Source organism: Nomascus leucogenys, chromosome 3 (assembly GCF_006542625.1).
Source record: "Nomascus leucogenys isolate Asia chromosome 3, Asia_NLE_v1, whole genome shotgun sequence".
NCBI lineage: Eukaryota > Metazoa > Chordata > Mammalia > Primates > Hylobatidae > Nomascus > Nomascus leucogenys.
Genome location: NC_044383.1, coordinates 7739618 through 7759579, shown reverse-complemented (window position 1 = coordinate 7759579; position 19962 = coordinate 7739618). Strand labels below are relative to the sequence as shown.

At 49.2% G+C, this 19962-nt stretch overlaps 1 protein-coding gene and 1 long non-coding RNA gene across 5 annotated transcripts in view; both read right to left on the bottom strand.

Annotated features, from left to right (window-relative positions):
* Positions 1 to 2031: 2031 nt before the first annotated feature.
* LOC115833024 lies at positions 2032 to 8283 on the bottom strand. Its single transcript, XR_004028454.1, has 4 exons — positions 8158 to 8283; positions 7725 to 7914; positions 7259 to 7341; positions 2032 to 3368 (listed from the first exon to the last, which is right to left on the bottom strand). It is a non-coding gene; the product is annotated as an uncharacterized LOC115833024 (long non-coding RNA).
* Positions 8284 to 10667: 2384 nt separating this feature from the next.
* Positions 10668 to 19962, bottom strand: part of UROS (uroporphyrinogen III synthase) — a 38664-nt gene continuing 29369 nt past the window's right edge. For 3 of the 4 annotated variants that reach the window (XM_030805607.1, XM_030805598.1, XM_030805588.1), the window contains 3 exons: positions 18233 to 18318; positions 16997 to 17095; positions 10668 to 11095 (listed from right to left, as the gene is read on the bottom strand). In XM_030805607.1, coding sequence (XP_030661467.1) covers positions 10958 to 11095; positions 16997 to 17095; positions 18233 to 18318 — 323 coding nt within the window. In that variant the 3' untranslated portion in view covers positions 10668 to 10957. Of the gene's footprint in view, positions 11096 to 11384; positions 11460 to 15741; positions 15748 to 16996; positions 17096 to 18232; positions 18319 to 19962 lie in introns of all 4 variants that reach the window. The other variant, XM_030805613.1, reaches the window with a different exon arrangement.

The window sequence follows — 19962 nt, the reverse complement described above, 5'->3', positions numbered from 1 at the left end:
TCGGCCGGGCGTGGTGGCTCACACCTATAAACCCAACACTTTAGGAAACCAAGGTGGGTGGATTGCTTGAATCTAGGAGTTCAAGACCAGCAAGAGTTCAAGACCAGCCTGGGTAACATGGTGAAATCCCATCTCTAATAAAAATACAAAAATTAGCCAGGTGTAGTGGCATGCGTGCGGATAGTTCCAGCTACTTGGGGGAGCTGAGGCTGGAGGATCACTTGAGCCCAGGAGGTTAAGGCTGAAATGAGCTGAGATCACATCACTGCACAACAACTTGGATGACAGAATGAGACCCTGTTTCAAAAGGAAAAAAAAAGCGGATAGAGTGATGTGTGCCACTTGCAGGCCTGAACTCTAAGACCACCCTCGTATTCTCTGTGATTTCTCTTCCCTCAACTCCTGACCAGATGCAAAGCATCCAGCAGAAGTGGTTTGGATCCCTGAATCCCCTATGGAAGGCCACCCTCAAACCCTTGACTGCTCTGTGACAGGAGCAAGAAACACAACTGTATTATGTGGAGCCTAAGATTTGGGGTTGGTGGGTGCAGCAGTTAGACAACCCTAATACAGGCCACTAAATGCTTAGTCTGTCCCCAGAAGGACCCGTAACATGCTCCTCATTCCCTAAGACCTGTCTCCAGTAGAGACTACAGCTTGCCCTTCCCTCCCTGGTGAAGGCTGCACAGGTCAAGGAGCAGGATGGGTTTTCCTGTCCCTGATGGCTGCCTCCACTCAGGGAAGTGCCCTGCTCCTGTGAGCCTCATGACAGTTTTCTGGGTCACCTCCAGCCTTCCTAGTAGCTGTCCTCTCCCCAAGATGCATTCGCCCCTTTTCTTGCAGAGTTCTCCTGTATTCCAGGTCCTTTCGTTGGTTGTCCTGGCTGACCCTGGCATCCCTGTGAATGACTGGTACATTGCTCTGACCTCCCCCTCCATGACTGTGATCTGAAGATTCTCACCTCCACTCCAATCGAGTCACCCATGGCCTGGCCTCGCCTGGCCCAGCCCTGGCACCCCCTGGACTGCTGCGCCTCTGATCCCACAGGCATAGGCAGCCCCTGATGCCCACCGCTGGCTCTCCTCGGAGCTTCTCACCCTCTTATCCCTATCGCATGGCCCTCTGACCCCCAACTGCACCGAGGGTCCTGAGGGTCCTTCTGCCTCACCCACGTAAGTTGTCTTGGATCCTTGGTTTTTACCCTGTCCAGCTCAGATCCCACAGATGCCGACCAAGTGCTTGCCTGAGAGCCTCCTAAAACCCCTGCACTGGGGGCCGCACCCTGGGCGGATCTGGCTTTCTGTCTCCTCCATCTTGCTGAGCACTCGTTTGCTCATCCATTTCCTTTAAACTCAGGACTCCAGCCCCTTCCCCGTGGGCTCCTGCGCTGCACAGCAACCCCCACATCTCCCACATTCCTGAGTGTTTCCTCCTCTCTTCCTGGTGGGTCACACATAGCCCTGAGAGGCTGACTCTCAGGGGCAGGGGAACGGCAGGATAAGGGCAGAGTATGAGAAGGCAAAAGTAAGTAGAGGTTCAGGTTTGCTGCAGGAATTTCTACCCCAGTATCCAGAGGGCTTGCAGGAAATGAATTAAAGTTCTTTGGGCACTGTGATTTTGCAGATGAGAACTGAGAATTTTATGTCAAGGGTCTCCAAGAAGAGCAGGTGTGCACAGGCCTGTGTGGGGCTATCTGTTAGTTATTCATTCAGTCATCATGCAGCAAATACTTATTACTGTCCTAGAGACAGGGAATACAGAAATGAACATGACGAATTCATTCCCTACTGTATTAGTCAGGGTACTCTAGAGGGACAGAACTAATAGGGTAGATATAGTAAGTAGTATTAACTCACATGATCAAAGTCCCACAATAGGCCTTCTGCAAGCTGAGGAGCAAGGAAGCCAGTCTGAGTCCCAAAGCTGAATAACTTGGAGTCCGATGTTCGAGGGCAGGAAGCATCCAGCATGGGAGAAAGATGCAGGCTGGGAGGCTAAGCCAGTCTAGTCTTTTCACGTTTTTCTGCCTGCTTTATATTCTGGGAGCTGATTAGATGGTGCCCACCCAGATTAAGGGTGGGTCTACCTGTCCCAGCCCACTGACCCAAATGCTAATCTCCTTTGGCAACATGCTCACAGACACACCCAGGATCAATACTTTGCAACCTTCAATCCAATGAAGTGGACACTCAGTATTAACCATCACACCTACCCTCATGGAATGTAGATCCTAAGTAGGGAAGACAGACAATAAAAAAAAAAGAAATGGAGAATTCCAATAGTGACAGGTGCTAGGAATAGAATTAGGGAAAGTGAGTGTCTATGGGGAAGAGGGAATATTCAGGTGAGCAGGAAAGACCTCTTGTGCAGATGAAATCTGGGCAATAGCAGAAAGATCAGAGGGACTCAGTCACATGGGACCGGGGGTTCGGGAGTGGTGTACATTTTAGGCCAGGAAAGGGCAAGTGCACAGGCCCTGAGGCTGGGACTGGCTGAGCAAACCTACAATAGTAGGGAAGAAAGAACAGCCTGGCTGGACATGAGTGGGAGGAGTGAGCTGGGAGGGGAGGATGAAGAGGAGCAGGTGAAGGTCAGATGGGGAAGGACCCATAGGGCAAATGAGGAGTCTGGGTTCACTGTAAGTTCAGGTGGAACATTTTGAGTGGACAATGCCAGGACTGGCTACTTTTTAAAGAACCTCTGTGCATTTCTGAGGTTGGTGTACACTGTGTCTCCTGGGGTGAAACCCTCTGGCTATCGTCAACTCCTCTCTGTTTTTCTGACTGTGCCGCACCCTAGAACACTTTCCTGGGCTCTAGGACACAGGGCTTTCTGGGGAAGGCACTGTCCTACACTGTGACCCAGGGGATCCATTCCTCACTGGGCCCACACCAAATGCTGTGGGGGGAAAGGCGGGACCTGGGATGCTGGGAAGGGGTGCTCAGGAGGAGCTTGGGCACCCACCACAATCCTTGTTCTGCTTGAAGCCTGGCAGTTCTGTCCATTCCACCAGCTCTGGTCAAAGACTATGCTTCTGAAAGTCAAATCTGAAAACTTGCATGACAGCTCTCCCCAGTGGGGTAAGATGATTCCCCTTAGGGATTACTGTGGCTTAAATGTTTGTGTTCCCTCCACAGTTCATGTTGAAACTTAATCCCCAGTGCAACCGTATTAAGAGATGGGGCCTTGAGGAGGTGATTGAATCATAAGGCTCTACCCTTCTGCCCTTAGAAGCCAGGGTTCAGAGAGCATTCAGCCCTTTGCCCTTCTGCCATATGAGGACACAGTGTTCAAGGCACCATCTGGTAACAGAAACTGGGCCCTCGTCAGACACCAAGTCTTGCTCTTGGACTTGCCAGCCTCCAGAGCTGTGAAAAAAAAAAATTTATTATTTATAAATGACCCAGTCTCAGGTATTTTGGTATAGCATCACAAATGGACTAAGACAGGGATCATAGGCTTGAGGGCTTCATTACTGAAGGGTCTTGTTCCCTAAAGTTATTATTCTTTAAGAAACTTTATGGGTACGGTGGCCTCGTGCAGCTTGGGTGCTTGACTTGGGGAAGTATGTTCACCATATGGATGTTTGCTCTTCTTTCAGAGGATTCTTCTCTCGAATTATTACTAAGCTTTGGAATGTACTGGCTGCTTAAGGCTGAGAATGTTTGATTAACCAATTGCTCATTGCAGGTTAATTGGATTTCAAGGAAACCAATTGGATTTAGGAGGGAAAATGTCAGAGGAAGACACGTGACCTACAATAAAGACAACATGAGGGACAGGGGTTCCTGCACAAACTGGTTCCTGGTCTGTGCAGGCCACCTCCTGTTTCTGAGACTGGGCAAGGGTTTGGCTTGGAGCTTCTAGAATCTCTGTAAGCCATGAGATGCATAACCTAATTGTCAGTGGGAGAATTGAAGTTTTTTTCCCCTGAAACATTCATCATTTACAAAATGGAATTGCTTTTTTTTTTTTTTGAGATAGGGTCTCACTTTGTTACCCAGGCTGAGGTGCAGTGGCACAGTCACAGCTCAACTGCAGCCGTGACCTCTCTGGCTCAAGTGATCTTCCCACCTCAGCCTCCCGCAAGTAGCTGGGACTACAGGTGTGAGCCACCATGCCCAGCTAATTTTTGTATGTCTTTATAGAGATATGGTTTTGCTATGTTGTCCAGGCTAGTCTTGAACTCCTGGGCTCAAGCAATCTGCCCACCTCGGCCTCCCAAAGTGTTGGGATTACAGGCATGAGCCACTGCACCCAGCCTGGATTTGCATATTCTTAGTATAGTTGGACAATAATATTTGGAAACAGTCATTCCCACAGGAGATCTTTGAGCCTTATATTCAGCGAGGGGTCAGTTCTGACTCTGAAAGTGAACAGAGCTCAGGGGGCCCAGGTGCTGGGGAGTGATGCCATCAGCATCAGGGCAGTTATTTCCAGCTGCAGAGCGTGCCTGTGAGAGGGAAAGACTCTTCCCAGTGTCTGTCCTGATTCCCTTCTGTCCAGACTGCATTTTGGTCCCTTTTCATCCATGAATAAACCCTTTTTCCCGTCTCTGGGCCGGCATAGGACCCTCGGCCTCCCGGGGGAGAGCTGCTTGTGTTTTACACACGTGAGAGTCTGCATTTGGGGCTTGTTCCTCTCCCCAAAGGATGCACATGGAGGCTGCTCAGAGGTTGCAGGAGGGAGGCCCTGCTCACTACCCGCCTGCACTTCTCTGCCGAGGGACACCCAGGCCTCCTGGCCTCCGGATGAGAATTATGCTCATTGTTGCTGGCGGTATCCCTCAGAACGCTCCCAACTGGTTCTGCTCTGAGAGTGGGGCCCTCTGATGAGATGCCCTCAGTGTGCTGGTCAAACCCAGCTCTTCTCAGGGCAGCTGCCAGGGCAACAGCAATGATACCAGCGGAGAAGCTGAGATTTCCCAAGCACGATGGTAAATTCTGTATGTCAGTGTGACGGGGCCAAGGGATGGCCACAGACCTGGTAAAACACTGTTCCTGGGTGTGTCTGTGAGGGTGTTCTGCGAGAGATGAGCATTTAAATTAGTAAAGAAGAGCCAGCCTCACCAGCAGGCAGGAATCATCCAGTCCACTGAGGGCTCGAGGAGAACGAAAAGGCCGAGGAAAGGCAAATCCTCCCACTTCTGAGCTGGGACATTCATCTTCTCTGCCCCTTGAATCCTGTCCATGCAGGTTCCTGGGCCCTCAGACCCCGGGACTTACAGAAGCACTGCCTTCTCCCCAGGCCTTCTTCAGATGCAGACTGGAAGTCACACCACCAGCTCCCCGGCTCTCAGCCTCCAGGCTCAGGCTGAACTGCAAGCACTGGCTTTCCTGGGTCTCCAGCTTGCAGCCCACAGATGCTGGCCTCCTCGGCCTCCAGAATTATGTGAGCCAGTTCCCCTAAGAGCCCCCTAGTCTGTCTGTCTGTCTGTCTCTCTCTGTCTGTCCATCTATCCTATTGGTTCTGTTTCTCTGGAGAACCCTAATACATTGAGAGAACCCCAGAAGCAGACCAGACTCAGAGGGAGGAGGAAGCGGTCTAGCCTGGCTCAGAGATGGGATCTGGCTGGTTACGTGGGACTCCTTTCCCTCCCTGGAAATGCAATTTTTACGGGACTTGGGGGTGTTTGGGTGAGAGATGAGGAAAAAGTTAAGAACTCCCCAGGTCCAGAAATTTAGTCACATGACGAACACTCAGTAAAGTAACTCAGTAAGTCAGCTTGGTGACAGGCCCCATGAGTATGAATCATGCAGAATTTTCCAGGCAGATTAAAGCCCCTGTCGCCGAGGTTACACGGCAAAGCTCAACTCACTGCTGATGGACCCATCTGCTGGCCTCTCTCCCATCTGTACCACGTGGTCCCTGGCTCCCGTCACCCCTGATACTCCTGAAAAGCTGCCACTCATGTGCCGCCCCTGAGGGACTCATCAGGCTGAAAACAAGAACCAGCTCCTTCCATAACCGCACCCTGCCTGGGTCTCTCTGCTGGCTTGGGGAGGGGACACAGGTTACATGTCAGAGGGTCCAGAGGCTTAGAGGTGGACACAGTACCCTGGAGAAGGGTGTAGGAAGGAACCATCTCAGGCCCAGGACCAGTTCCTGTCCTGCTGCCGAAAGCGGGTTGACGCTGAGGAGTCTCTATCTCTACCCTGTCGTCAGAGCATCAGTTTCCCATCCGTTAAGAGAGTTTGAGCTGCTGCCTCCAGATGTGTTCACCACTGAGGAAAGTGCTGCTACAGCCCACTGGAGGTAGGGTCAATAGCTTAATGCCGGTGATTAACAAACAACGTGTAAAATGTTCTGAGAAATAAATAATATTGTTCATGATTTGCTGCTGGGGCTGAGATGAGAAGTTTATCTGGGAAAAGCATCACTGATCATAAAGGTGGGATTCTGATCATTACCCCCCACACCTAGGAGTCCTAGGCCTCTGCTAGGGGCTCAGGGAGCAGAGACAAGCACAGGTCCAGCTCTCAGGGGCCCACAAACACCCCGAGAAGAACAAGGTCTCAGAATGTCAGAGAAGTGGAGTGGCCACAGTTTGGAGCTGCGCATACACATGGACTGTGGGCAGTCAAGTCAGGCTGAGAAGGGGGCTTGGAGACCATGCTGAGGAACATGACCCCCATCCTGCAGTCCTGGGGAGCCCCAAGGTGAGGTGGACTCCAGCGTTCCCATGGGAACACTCTCTCATCTAACTCTCCCTCAGCCCTTGGTCAGCAAAGTTCAAATCTGCCTTCATCTCACTTAACCTTGTGTATGGCATTAAATTCCTCCAAGTCCAGTTCTTCTTGTCTCTGGAATGGAGGTAATAGGACCCACCTGATAGGGCTATTTTGAGGATTAAATGAGATGTTGAAGAGAAATGTTTAAGTCTCTCTTAATTCAGAGTGTTAAGTTTAGCCTAAAGCTGCCTCCTTACATGTTTTAAGTTCAGCCTAAAGAATTCTCCGTATACAGTGAACTGTAACCTAAATAGTTACGGCTGGTCTCGAAGTGATCCACCCACTTTGGCCTCTCAAAGTGCTGGGATTACAGGCATGAGCCACTGCACCCGGCCAGGATTTTCTTAAAAGGGCATTTTATTCAAACTCGGAAATGGTTTATCTTGATGTTTACTCTACCAATTCACTTGATTATTTTATCATTTAGATTTGATTGTAAAAGAAAAAATCTTAGTAATAGTGGCTTAAACAAGACAGAAGTCTTTTCCACTCAAGAAATCAAGAGTTGGGATAGTTTTTGTGCTCACAGTGTCATCTTGTTCTAGAAAACTTCCTTTCCCCAATGTCATCTCAGGGCCCAAGATGGCTACTGGAGCTCCAGCTCTTCTATCTGTATTCCAAGAAAAAGGAAGAATGATGTCAGGGGTGTGCATCTCACTACATCCCCTTGGCTACAACTTAATCACACTCTCATGCCTGCCTGCGAAGGAAGCTGGGAAATGTTGTTCTTATTCCAAATGGCCATGTACTTTGCTGAACATCAAGGATTCTTTTTCCAGAGTAATGAATATTGAGACCACCTCACTGACTCTATCCCTGTCATCTACTTCCTTAGAATTTTTAGTAAAATGATTCTTGCTAGTTTATTTTCTGAACACTTGTATACAACACAATGTTTTCATTACCTTCTATTCACAGGGAGGTTGTATTAACGCTTAACTCATTAAGTGAGTGACCACATGTAACTCATGAGTTAAAGCACATAAAACTTACAACAGTGTCTGAGAACATGTCCCATCAATGAGCTGTGGCTGGAAGGTCCAGAGGGAACATCTTCAGTTCTTACTGCTAGCCCCTCTGGGCCTGGGGGCCAGTTGCACTGTACTTTGGCTCTCAAATTCCTGTGTGATCCTTTATTCCTTCCCTGCATGAACTTCTTCAGCAACTCTCCTCAGTCCAGGAGCTGGAGGGGAAGGCACGTGAGAGCAGATGCAAAAAGGGAATGTAGGTCACACACCTACATTCTGTGTAGCAAAATTACACATTACACACAAAACTCTGTGCAGCACATCTGTTGAGTGTCTTCTCCCACCCCACCCTTCTGTCCCTTCTGATCCCCAGGAAGGACACAAGGAGGCTGGCCACCCAGCCTGCTGGGGCGTTACTCTGTCTGGAGCTGGCAGGGCGGGGGGTGCGACTCACTCACCGTCCTGGCCTACTCCCGCTCAGGGTGTCGTGTGAGACTCTGGCTTCGACCCGGCTTCCCACATTGACTCTGGGGAGGCACCTAGAAACTCAAAGCTGAACTTCCCCCAGCACATCAGGAACAGCTGGATCTGTTAAAAAGTAGGAATGAAGTTTGGGAACAGATTTCCAAGGCCTTTCTATGGGGCTTCACATTTGCACAAGAACCTTTTTTTTTTTTTTAAGATGGAGTTTTGCTCTTGTTGCCCAGGCTGGAGGGCAGTGGCACAATCTTAGTTCACTGCAACTTCCGCCTCCTGGGTTCAAGCAATTCTCCTGCCTCAGCCTCCCAAGTAGCTGGGATTAGAGGCACCCTCTACCACATCTGGCTAATTCTATATTTTTAGTAGAGACGGGGTTTCACCATGTTGGTCGGGCTGGTCTTGAACTCCTGATCTGCCCACCTCGGCCTCCCACAGTGCTGGGATTACAGGCGTGAGCCAACGTGCCCAGCCACATGAACCTCTTCTAAGTAAATACTGACCTCCCAGCCCCTCAGATCCCTGGGAGATCAGATGGTCTGTTTAATGCTGCACTTGTATCTTTGAAGGAAAGCCTTATGCTAGCTTCTGTTCACTCCCATCTAGCCACTGAGCCATAGAATGATTAACATAATTATTGTCCTTAACAGAAACTGCAGTCCCGTGGGAGGGTGAGCAGAAGAAATGACGTGTGACATCCCTGGGCTTCGCTTTCTTGAGCTGGGTAATTACAGATCTTACCTTCTGTCCCACCAATACCTTCAGAACCAGGGTTTCTCCACAGTCCCTTTCCAACTGGCTTTTGCCTACTCAGCCCTCATGTTCTCAGGAATCTCCAGCCCAACTGCCAAAGCAAGCCCAGGCTCCCGACTCACGCAATGGTCGAGGACACTGCACCTGCTGCTTTGCTCATCTCCCACCCCTGCACGAGCTCCCTGCCTTCCTGATCCCAAACAGAACCATCTTTAACCATGCCCTGGCCCACTCCATCTGAAACAAGGCTACACCAGAACTGCTGATAGCCTCACATCTTCTTCAAAAGGTGGCTTCGGGGTGTGTGGGGATGAAAGGACACACGTGTGGTGTTTACTAGCATGTAGACATTTAGTGAAGCTTTGTCCCTGATTCTGTCCCCCACCCCCTAAGGCTCTGAAAAGGAACCTATCTTCCCTGCCCTGCAACACGGTGTTGTTCCTCCTTCAACGTGTGCTTCTGAAGCCCACAGATCCCGCCCATGCTTGTCTGCCTACAGCTTGGACTTCTCCTCCTCCTTCCTCACTTCTGGGCTTGTCTTGCTTCTCCAGCCTCTTCACCATGCATGAGGGCGTTCCTGATCGCACTCCAGCTATGGGGGACCCCATTCCTGCAATCCAGCAGTTTCCAAACATGGGTGCACACTGGAGGCACCTGGAGAGCGTCTAACACCTGCTGCTTGGGCTTTATTCTAGAAACCAATTCAGGGGAATCTCTAGGGGTGGGGCCTGAGCAATTTCATTTTAGAAGCACATCACGTGGTTCTAATGTACAGCCAGGTTCTTAGTTCATGGGCTAATCTATTTCACTTTGGTACTATGGTGAAAACGTGTATGAAACAGTGCTTGCCCAATTATTTTCCTTAATATTCTGAGACAAGTGGTCACTTCATGGAACCATCACCATAATCCAGTTTTAGAACAGTTCTCAAAGAATTTCTGTATAAAGATTTGGAGAACAATTATCACTGAATTCTAACCTCTCAACTAGTGTGAATCTCACATGAGGCGGCTGATGAATTTCATTAGTCTAGGTCTAAGTGCTTATGCTCATCCATCCCTTTTAATTTTGTTCTGGTTCTGCCACTCACTAGCTATGCGACCCTGAGAAATCATTTCACTTCGAGTCTGTTTCCTCACCAGAAAAATGGAACGATAGGAATGTCCACTCCTCAGGGTTGTCATGAGGAATGGAGATCAGAGACGTGGAACCCAAATGCCTTTCAGCCAGATCTTTCAAGGAGACAGAGGCATGTGGGCAGAGCCTTCCCACCACCAGCCCACATGCTACTAAGAGACAAGTCTGGGTTTCAGTCAACTTAGCCTAAATTTCAAGCTGAGTTGGGAATGAAGTTTGGGAACTTTGCCAATGAACTGGGAATGAAGTTTGGGAACAGATTTCCAAAGGCTTTCTACAGGGCACTGCATTTGCACATGAACCTCTTCTCAGTGAATACTGACCTCTCCAGCCCCTCAGATTCCTGGGAGATCAGATGGTTTGACTGTCTAACGCTGCAGTTGCATCTTTGAGGGAAAGCAAGTCTCTCTATATTTGAACTACAATTGTTCATAGCTCACAAGCAGGAACTTCACGGTCCTTTTTATAGAATGAATAAACCTACTTCATATAGAGAAAATTTTCTGATTCATAGCAGGTTTGTGGGTTATCACAGGTGGGCATACCTGTCTCCTCCCTGAACACAGCTTTGCACTTGAAATGACGCATAGTAACCATACACTCAGTAACCACAGGTAGCCAGTGTGGTTTATTTGATTTCCTTCCTGCTGGGCACAGGAAGCTCTCACAGGGCTAGGGTTTAAGCTGGCTTCCACAGAGGGCGGTCACGTGCACGTGGGCCTGAGGCCAGCCCCAGGTCAGGTCCTGATCCCCGGTCCTCAGGTGCTTCCATTCAGGCTTGAGGCAGGAGTCTGTTGGCAGCAGCTCCCGAGAGGCCTTGCCCATGCCCGGCTCCATCCAGAGCCAGCCCAGCCCAGGAAGGCTGCATGGGGCAAGCACTAGGTGGCTGACTCAGCAGCAGCCATGGGGCTGGAGAGCCTTCCTGATGCCAGTGGCCAGGGCTTGTGGTGTGGGGCTCTCTGCAGTGCAGCTTACAGGAAGGCCCTGGGCGGCCAGCGCGCGAGCTGTAGTGGGGCCGATGGCTGCAAACTATAAAGACAGAAGAGAAAACAGGGCTTCAGCACAGCAGCAGGGGCTGGGGCAGCAGGCGGCTGGATGTGTGCAGGGGCCATCAGCCAGCCTTGCGGTTGGACGTTACTGCTCATGTGACGTGTTTATAAAAATGACAACACTGCCCAATTCGAGCCCAGCTTCTGAGCGTGCAAAATACCTCTGCATCCACGCTCTCATCACAGTCTCTCTGCCACCCTGAGCAACAGCACGCTGTTCCCAGGCTCAGGTGAGGGCAGGGACATGAAGGCCCCAGGCTGGTGATCACCATCATGGCTGCGTCAGTGCAGTCCTTCCTCAGAGGCTCTAGCTGAAGACAGTTCTGCTTCGGGTGTCGGGGGCTCTGGGTCAGATCAAGGGGAGGACGGTGTGGCAGGGGCAGTGACTGAATCCCCAGGAAAGTAGAGCCATCAAGGTCAGGGCTCTGCGGCCACACGGTTGGGATTTAAATCCTAGCTCCACAGGACAATGACCTTGGCCCGTGGCCCATCCTCTCTGGCCTCCATCTCCTCATCCGTAAAACCGAAAAGATAACAGGACTCTTCACTGGGCTGCTGTGGGGATTAAATGAGGTGACAGGTGTGAACCACTTGGCCTGGCCCAGAGATAAGCTCGATGACCGTCATGGGCTGCTGCCTATGTTGTCGTGATCCTTCCAATCACCAATCCGGGGCACTGGCCTCATCCACAGGACACCTCTCTCTGAACAAGCACCACAGGCTTGATGGTTCTGTGCAGAGCCTCGCCTGGGATGGAGCACTGCTTCTGTCCCGGCTCTGCCCCCTGCTAGCTGTTATTAGTGCAAGTCCCTTAGCCTCTCTGATCCTCATCTATAAAAGGGGCACAGTTACCCTGGCCTCAGAGGGCTAGTGTGGGGGTTAAATGAGAGAAGGTCCTCATCCCCCACTCTCCTCTGCATTGAGACTGTGGACCCCAAACCTGTTTGGGAGCAAGTGAGCATCCAACACTGGCAGCCCCTGCCCAGCACTCTGCTTCATCCTACCTCCCAGCAAGTGAGCAGCAGGCCAGGTGGTAGTGGAGGTAACAAGCCACCTGTACCTCTGCATAACCTAGGATGCTGCGGGACTGAGGCTCCTTCCTCCGGCTGAGTCAGAACGAGGGGAGGGAGGCCACTGTCCTGCAGAGGCCCCGCTCCTGCCCCGCCCACAGTACTGCCTTGCTAAGCACCCATTGCTTAGGAAACTCCCTGAGGATAAAATAAAGTTGGATCCCTACCTCACACAACACTCAAAAATCAATTCAAAACAGATCAAATACCTAAGTTCAGAGCTAAAACTACACAACTCCTAGAAGGAAACATACGAGTAAATCTTCAAAACACTGAATTAAAGCAACAGTAAATTAATGGTTTCTTGGATACAACACCCAAAGCACAAGTAACAAAAGAAAAAACCAATAAATTGGACTTTATCGAAAAGTAAAAAGACAACTCGCAGAATGGGAGAAAATTTTTACAAATCATATGTCTGATAAAAAAATTTGTATTTAGAGGCCAGGCATGGTAGCTCATGCCTGTAATCCCAGCACTTTTGGGAGGCCGAGGTGGGCAGATTACCTGAGGTCAGGAGTTCGAGACCAGCCTCGCCAACATGGTGAAATCCCGTCTGTACTAAAAATACATATAGTAATCCCAGCTACTTGGGAGGCTGAGGCAGGAGAATTGCTTGAACCCGGGAGGCGGAGGTTGCAGTGAGCTGAGATCGTGCCACTGCACTCCAACCTGGGCAACGAGAGCAAAACTCCGTCTCAAAAAAAAAAAAAATTGTATTCAGAGGCCAGGTGCAGTGGCTCACGCCTGTAATACCAACACTTTGGCAGGCCGAGGTGGGCAGATCACCTGAGGTCAGGAATTCAAAACCAGCCTGGCCAACGTGGTGAAACCCCCATCTCTACTAAAAATACAAAAATTAGCCAGGCATGGTGGTGTGCACCTGTAATCCCAGCTACTCATGAGGCTGAGGTAGGAGAATACCTTGAACCCCGGAGGTGGAGGTTGCAGTGAGCTGAGATTGTGTCACTGCACTCCAGCCTGGGCAACAGAGCGAGACACTATCTCAAAAAAAAAAAAAAAATTGTATTCAGAATAAGGAATTCTGGCAATTCAACAATAAAAAGACAAATAACCTGGGTTAAATGTAGGCAAAGGATCTGAATAGATATTTATTTAAAGAAGATATAAAAATGACCAACAAACACATAAAAAGATGCTCAACACTGTTAGTCATTAGAGAAATCTAAATCAAATACATGCTGAGAAACCACTTCAAACCCACAAGGATGGCCATAATCAGAGACAGAAAAATAAGGACATCGAGGATATGGAGAAATTGGAACCCTTACACATTGCTAGTGACAATGTAAAATGGCACAACCACTTTGGAAGATAGCAGTAATTCGACCAAACGTTAAACAAAGTTACCATTGATCTAATAAATCTACTCCTAGATATATACCCAAGAGAAATGAAAACATATGTCCACACGGAAAGTTGTATTTGAATGTTCAGCATTATTTAATAGCCAGAAAGTGGAAAACAATCCAAATGTCCATTAACTAGTGAATGGGTAAATAAAATAGTCCTCAGCATGTACTATTATTTGGCAATAAAAAGGGATGAAGTACTGGTACCTGCTACAACATGGATGAACCTTGAAAACACTATGCTAGTGAAAAGAGTCAGTTACAAAAGACCACATACTGTATGATTCTATTAATATGAGATGTCCGGAATAGGTAAATCCATGGAGATGAAAAGCAGTTGAGTAGTTGCCAAGGAGTGGGAGGAATGAGGGAATGAGGGGTGGCTGCGAATGGGTACCGGGTTTCTCTTTGGGGTGATGATATGTCCTGGAACTAGACAGTGGTGATGGTTGCATAAATCTGTGACTATCATAAAAATCATGTTAAAGTTTACATATTGCATATTGGGCTGGGCGCGGTGGCTCACAACTGTAATCCCTACATTTTGGGAGGCCCAGGTGGGAAGATTACTTGAGGCCAGGAGTTTGAGATCAGCCTGGGCAACATAATGAGACCCCATCTCTAAAAAAAAAAAAAAAAAAAAAAATTTTAAGTTTACGTATTAAAATCATAAAAAGTAAATTTTATGGTTTGTGAATTACATCTCAATAAAGCTATTTAAAAATTTAAAAAAAAGAAACTCCCTGGGACTGGGAACCAGCAAATGGCAAACATGACTGTAGTCCCAGAGCAGGGTTATCAATAGTTTGGTGAAAACGGCAGCTTTTTCACAGGAGCCTTTCACTCCTCTGTGTCCATGAATGTTCACACGATAGTGCCCCACAGAGCAGTAGTCTTCCCCAGGCTAGGCGAGGGGGGCCCAGCATCAATGTTCTTTCTCCATCCCTGGCACAAACTGGACGTGAGTGCACCAGCCTGGCTGTGGGGGCAACAGCCACGTTCACAGCCTGGCTCTGCCACTGTGGCTAGTGACCACTAGGTGTGAAGATACCCACCTCACAGGCTGCAAGGGCATTTTCCTGTACACAGGAAATTCAGTTGCTGCCATTAGTGTGGTGGTGGTGATTATGAATCTGCTGACCTACTGCTATGGAGTGACATCTCTGTGGCATTTATAGACAAGTGCATGGTCTTCCCAAGTCAATGGTAAGTAGCAAGTTCAGGTCAGAAGTCACCCCCTTTGATCTTTTGTGGTGTGCCTGCATGTTGTGCAATGCTGTACAAACAGTGGGCCCTACAGGGACTCCCGGGGAGGGAGGACACTAGCAAATCTAAGGCCGAGCTGAGACAGAAAAGCCTACCAACTCACGGGCTAGGACTGTGTCCTCTATGAACCTTGAAAGCACCTCACTATCCAGCGCCAAGTCCCAGTGTCGAGGGACGACTCACACCCCGCACACAGTGCCTTCGTGGCCCCCAAGCAGTCCACAGTCACTGTGAGCAAGGCCAGCTCTGTCACTTTGTCCTCCCCAGCAATGGCAGAGGTGTTAACTACTGGCAGGCAGGGTAATCAATCACTGTAGTAAGAGGCGAGGGGGCTACTGAGAGCTCCTCAGAGTGGGGAGGGCTGCAGAAATGGGTGTGACAGATGCAGGATAGGCACATGCACTCAGTCCCCAGCTGCCACGGGTATGGACAGTGCAGGCAGCAGTCTATTCGGAAAGGCCTGAGTTCTTCGTTCAGATGCCGAGTATCCATTTGTGCTTTTAAACATGCTTGCTTTGAAAGAAGATACAGTATAAATCTTTTGTTCTTCCTCTAGGCAAACACTAAGAAGCCTGGGGAAAACTGTGTTAGGCTTATACCACCAGGCATCTCACAGCATTGCGTGACTCGGGGGTGGGTGAGGTGGGGTGGAGGTGGGGACTCCTCCTACAGGCCCAAGAGAGAGGCAGCATGACACAGAGGGACAAGAACCAGAGCAGGACCAGCACCGTGACCCATCCTGACCTGCAATATAACGTCAGCCCTCACTATGGACCAGTTGCCATGCTAACCACTTTATGGGTCCTATCTCTTTAATCTTTCTTTTTCTTTCTTTTTTTCTTTTATGGGGCGGGTACGGAGTTTCACTCTTGTCACCCAGGCTGGAGTGCAGGGGCGTGATCTCGGCTCACTGCAACCTCAGTCTCTGGGGTTCAAGCAATTCTCCTGTCTCAGCATCCCATGTAGCTGGGATTAAAGGCACATGCCACCATGCCCGGCTAATTTTTATATTTTTAGTAAAGACGGGGTTTTCATCATACTGGACAGGCTGGTCTGGAACTCCTGACCTCAGGTGATCCGCCTGCCTCAGCCTCCCAAAGTGCTGGGATTCCGGGTGGGAGCCACCGCGCCCGGCCTCTCTCTCTAATCTTTCTAACCACAAGATTCAGATATTGTTTTTCTTCCTCAGTGACCCGTGTGAGTCCTGGGCCTTCCAGTAACTCAAAACATGACTTTGGCAAGTTGTTTAACCTCTCTAGGCCTCAGTGTCCTCACCTGTAATGAGGACCACTGACCCCTTTTTCTGGATACCTACCACTGGACTGGTGTGAGAATTCTATCAGTTACTGCCCAGAAGTGCATCAACTGCTCAGCAGCTCCTGAGACCATGGCAAGGTATCACCATGGCTGACAATGTGGAGTCAGTCTTCCCAGGTTCAAATTGCAGCTTTTCCTTCTCAGCAGTGTGACCCACAGACAGGCCATATGACGTCTCTGAGCCCTGTGCTCCATCTTTAAAACTGGGAGAGCGGTGCATACTCCCCACATGAGATGCACCTGTGAGAAGGCAGGTGAAGCCTTTTGCTCTTCCTGACTGCAGTGAGTGACAGTTTCTGTCCTTGGGCTCTGGGTCACATCCTGCACCCTCTCCTCAGTCCCTCTGGAGCCAGTTCAAGGGTATTTCTATTACAGACACAAGAGTTGTGGTTATTTGTAGACTCATAATAAATACAGTCCCTAGTAAGTGTGAATGTAAACCCTTTAAAAGATATGAAAAAGGTGACTGCTTTTAGAATAGATAATAATGGCAAACATAGGATGGGGGAAAGGAAGGAAAGGATGTTAACACCTGTATCAAGCCCTGAGCTAATTCAGGACTTTACTCAAATTCCCTCATGTAATTCTGAGACTCATCCTAAGCAGGGAAGACTGTACACATGTCTAGAAAGCCACAGAGAGACAATTATCCCCATGCTGCAAGTGAGGAAACGGGCTGGGAGAAGGTGAGCAATCTGTGCGACAGCCCAGCAGGAAGTAGAGCTGCCCTTCCAATTCTAAGGCACCTGCTAGGCCAGGGGTGTCTCACTTGACATTGAAGCCCTAGGATAATTCGTAAAGATTAAAAAAAAAAAACTAATCTGAAAAAGACCAAAAGCCCGTGGAATAACTTACCTTAATTTGATCGATATTGTCACCAGATAACTCCTGAATGTGCTTGAGACTGTATGTGAGGCCAGAGGGACTAAAAAATGTGATGCTGGCTGGAACCCCCTGTGGGGAAGAGAAAACAAGATCAGTCCTTGCCATGAGACTGAGGAGAGAAAACATTCCTCCAGCTTCATCGGCATCAAGCCCGCAAGCCCCAGGCCACCCAGGCGGTTTTCGCGCAGGAGTGGTTCCTGGTTGATGCTGGCATCCTCTGCTCCAGTGAGGCAGGATTCTGGTAGGGAACTGTTGGAAAGAGCAGGCTGCCATCAGAAAGCTGGTGCTGCTCCTTGGTCGCTCTGCTGGCCCCCAGGTCTGTGTCTGCCTGGCCAGAGGACATGGGCATCACGGAGCTCATGTGCCCAGCAGTCTAGACAATGCCTCTAGCTCCTGCGGTCATATGGCACTGATCACATGAGGCAGTGGTGTGAGGCAGTGCTGGCTCCCTGTCAATGCTCCCTCCCTCTGGAAGTAGAGCAAGCAGACGAGCCTGCCTGGCCTTTCTGCATTTGGTTTGTCCTATCAGGCCCTCCCAATACCAGGCAATACATTCAGAAGCCTGTCTTGGGAGAGGAAAGGGAGGTGTTTTACTGCATATAAATGCTGAAGACATCAAGGAACTCAAGCAAGAGCTATCCATTCTCCTGCCTGAGTCCTCCAACAGTCCCCATGGACTCCCAAATTCAATCCAGACTCCTTGGTGGCCACTGTCAGCTCTTCCCACTATGGGCCCAGCCTCCCTTTTCAGTGTCTGCCCCTCCAGCTCCACCAGCACCCCCGTATGATGAATAGCAATGATAACATCAAGGCCACTATTTACCTCAGGGTTGTATGTATCTTCGATGCTGTACAAAAAGCTTTGCGTAAATTATCTCGTTTAACCCCTATAAAAACTTACCACTTCCTCAAAGTCACCACATTAATCTCTCCAAACAGGGAGGTTTCATAGATCACCTACCACAAGCACCTCTTACTGAAATCACTGATTTCAAACCAGCTTGCAATAGACATTTCATGAAACAACCACAAAATTGTTTCCATTCCTAATTCTAGAATCCCAGACCAACTACGTGACAGGAAAAGGCATGCAGGTGACAGTGAAACCACATATAGAACCAACATCTGTCAGCTTGTGCCCTTCACCCTGTGCTTCCCCACCTGGGCACCCACCCTACCAGAACTCTCCCCCGAAACGCCATGTACCTGCTGGGAATAGTAGCTGTTCAGGTTCCCTTGGATTCCCGGGTGTGGAATTGTCTGATACACAGTTATGCTTTCCATGGCAATCCCTGGGCACAATCAAAAGCAGGAAAGACTTTACCGCACTGGGCACACAATGGGGCCTCCACCACTTCACAGCACAGTTGGTGAAACCTCCCAATAGAGCACCACCCTCCTGGAACCAGCTGCCTGGAAGCTGAGAGGCCAGACTTAGCAGAGAGGCCTTGAATAGCCCTCTGCAGCCTGCTGAATGCTGTGGAGTGGTCCTGTGGAAGATGAGGCTGAGACGGCAGAAAAAGAACAAAGGCCCAGAAACCAAAGCCTTCATTTGTACCCAGAATGTCTTTTGTTCCCAGGCTTATGTAGGTTTGTCCACACAAGGCCGTCCCTAGTCACTCCATGGATCCCACACAGACAGGTTGCATGACACCAGCAAGTGTAGGAAGGGCAGCTCTTGGGAGAGGCCTGGAGTCCAGATCCCCGGCTGCACTCCAGCTGTGCCTCCACATGGCCACGCGTCCCCTCTCTGGGCCTCAGTGTGTCCACTTGTACATGAACTGATTAAGCCGTGGACTTTCCCACATTCCTCCCTGTGCCATTCAGCGACTCTGAACATTCCCAGGGGTTTTCAGGGCTGGTGATGAGGTGCCAGGCACTGAAGAGACTCGTGCAATTTCAATCAGATATTGACTTATGAGGGACAGCCAAATGGTAGGTGAAAAGTAGTGAAAACTCAGGCTTCTGAAAATAAAATGGGAAACTCTCTCAGAAGAAATGATAACTTCAGTATAAAACAGCAACCTATTGCCATTTCATATCCCCGAAAACTAAAGAAATAAACTGAAGTATCAAACCTCTGATTTATATATTATTTCTTTACGGGTAACTGAGACCAAGCTTTCTCTTATTTTATCCTGGTATTTTCTTGTTCCCGAAAAGCTAATGATTTTGCTGATCTTATTACCTAATGTCCTCTGCCTTTATTCCTGGTAGCTTCAGAAGACAGATGATATGGGTAGAAGGGATACGATCTAGCTCCATTTTAATATGGAGGGAAAGTTACAAGGTCTAAGGTCATCCTGGGTCACACTGCTCATGTGGACTATTAGAGCTTCGAAACCCTGGGAGAGACAGTAACAGTCATAGTTCCATGAAGAGCTTGCCTTTGGAGAACAAGGCGTCATGCTACATGATCTCTGAACACCTCTATGAGGCGGGTACCATGGTTATGCACAGATAACCATATTTCACAGATAAGGATACTGATGCCCAGAGAGATTACATCACTTACCTTCATTCACATAGCTAATAAACAGCAAGAGGGAGAATTCAAATCTGTTTTTATCTCATCCGAAAGCTGGTACTCCAAACCACTGATAGACTTTGCTCCCAGACTAACTATGTGACAGCAAAAGTTGCGCAGGTGACAGCCAAGACATCTGAGTCAAGGACAGCGACATGCTTCAGAGGCAAGAACTGGTTTCTAGACGCTGACAGTCTTGAGAGCCACGGCAGGTGGAGCTGGAGGGCAGGTGGGGCTTGTGCAGCTCGGCTGGAGGGCGCTGCATGCTATTATAAGATTGGCTACATTTGTAGACTTTCTTCTACATGTGGAAACAATTCTATGGTTTGTCATCTCAGTTATCTGCCCAGGGGCCACCTCCACATCTCGATCTCCTGTCCTCTCGGTGAAGGACTGGAGACACACTGTG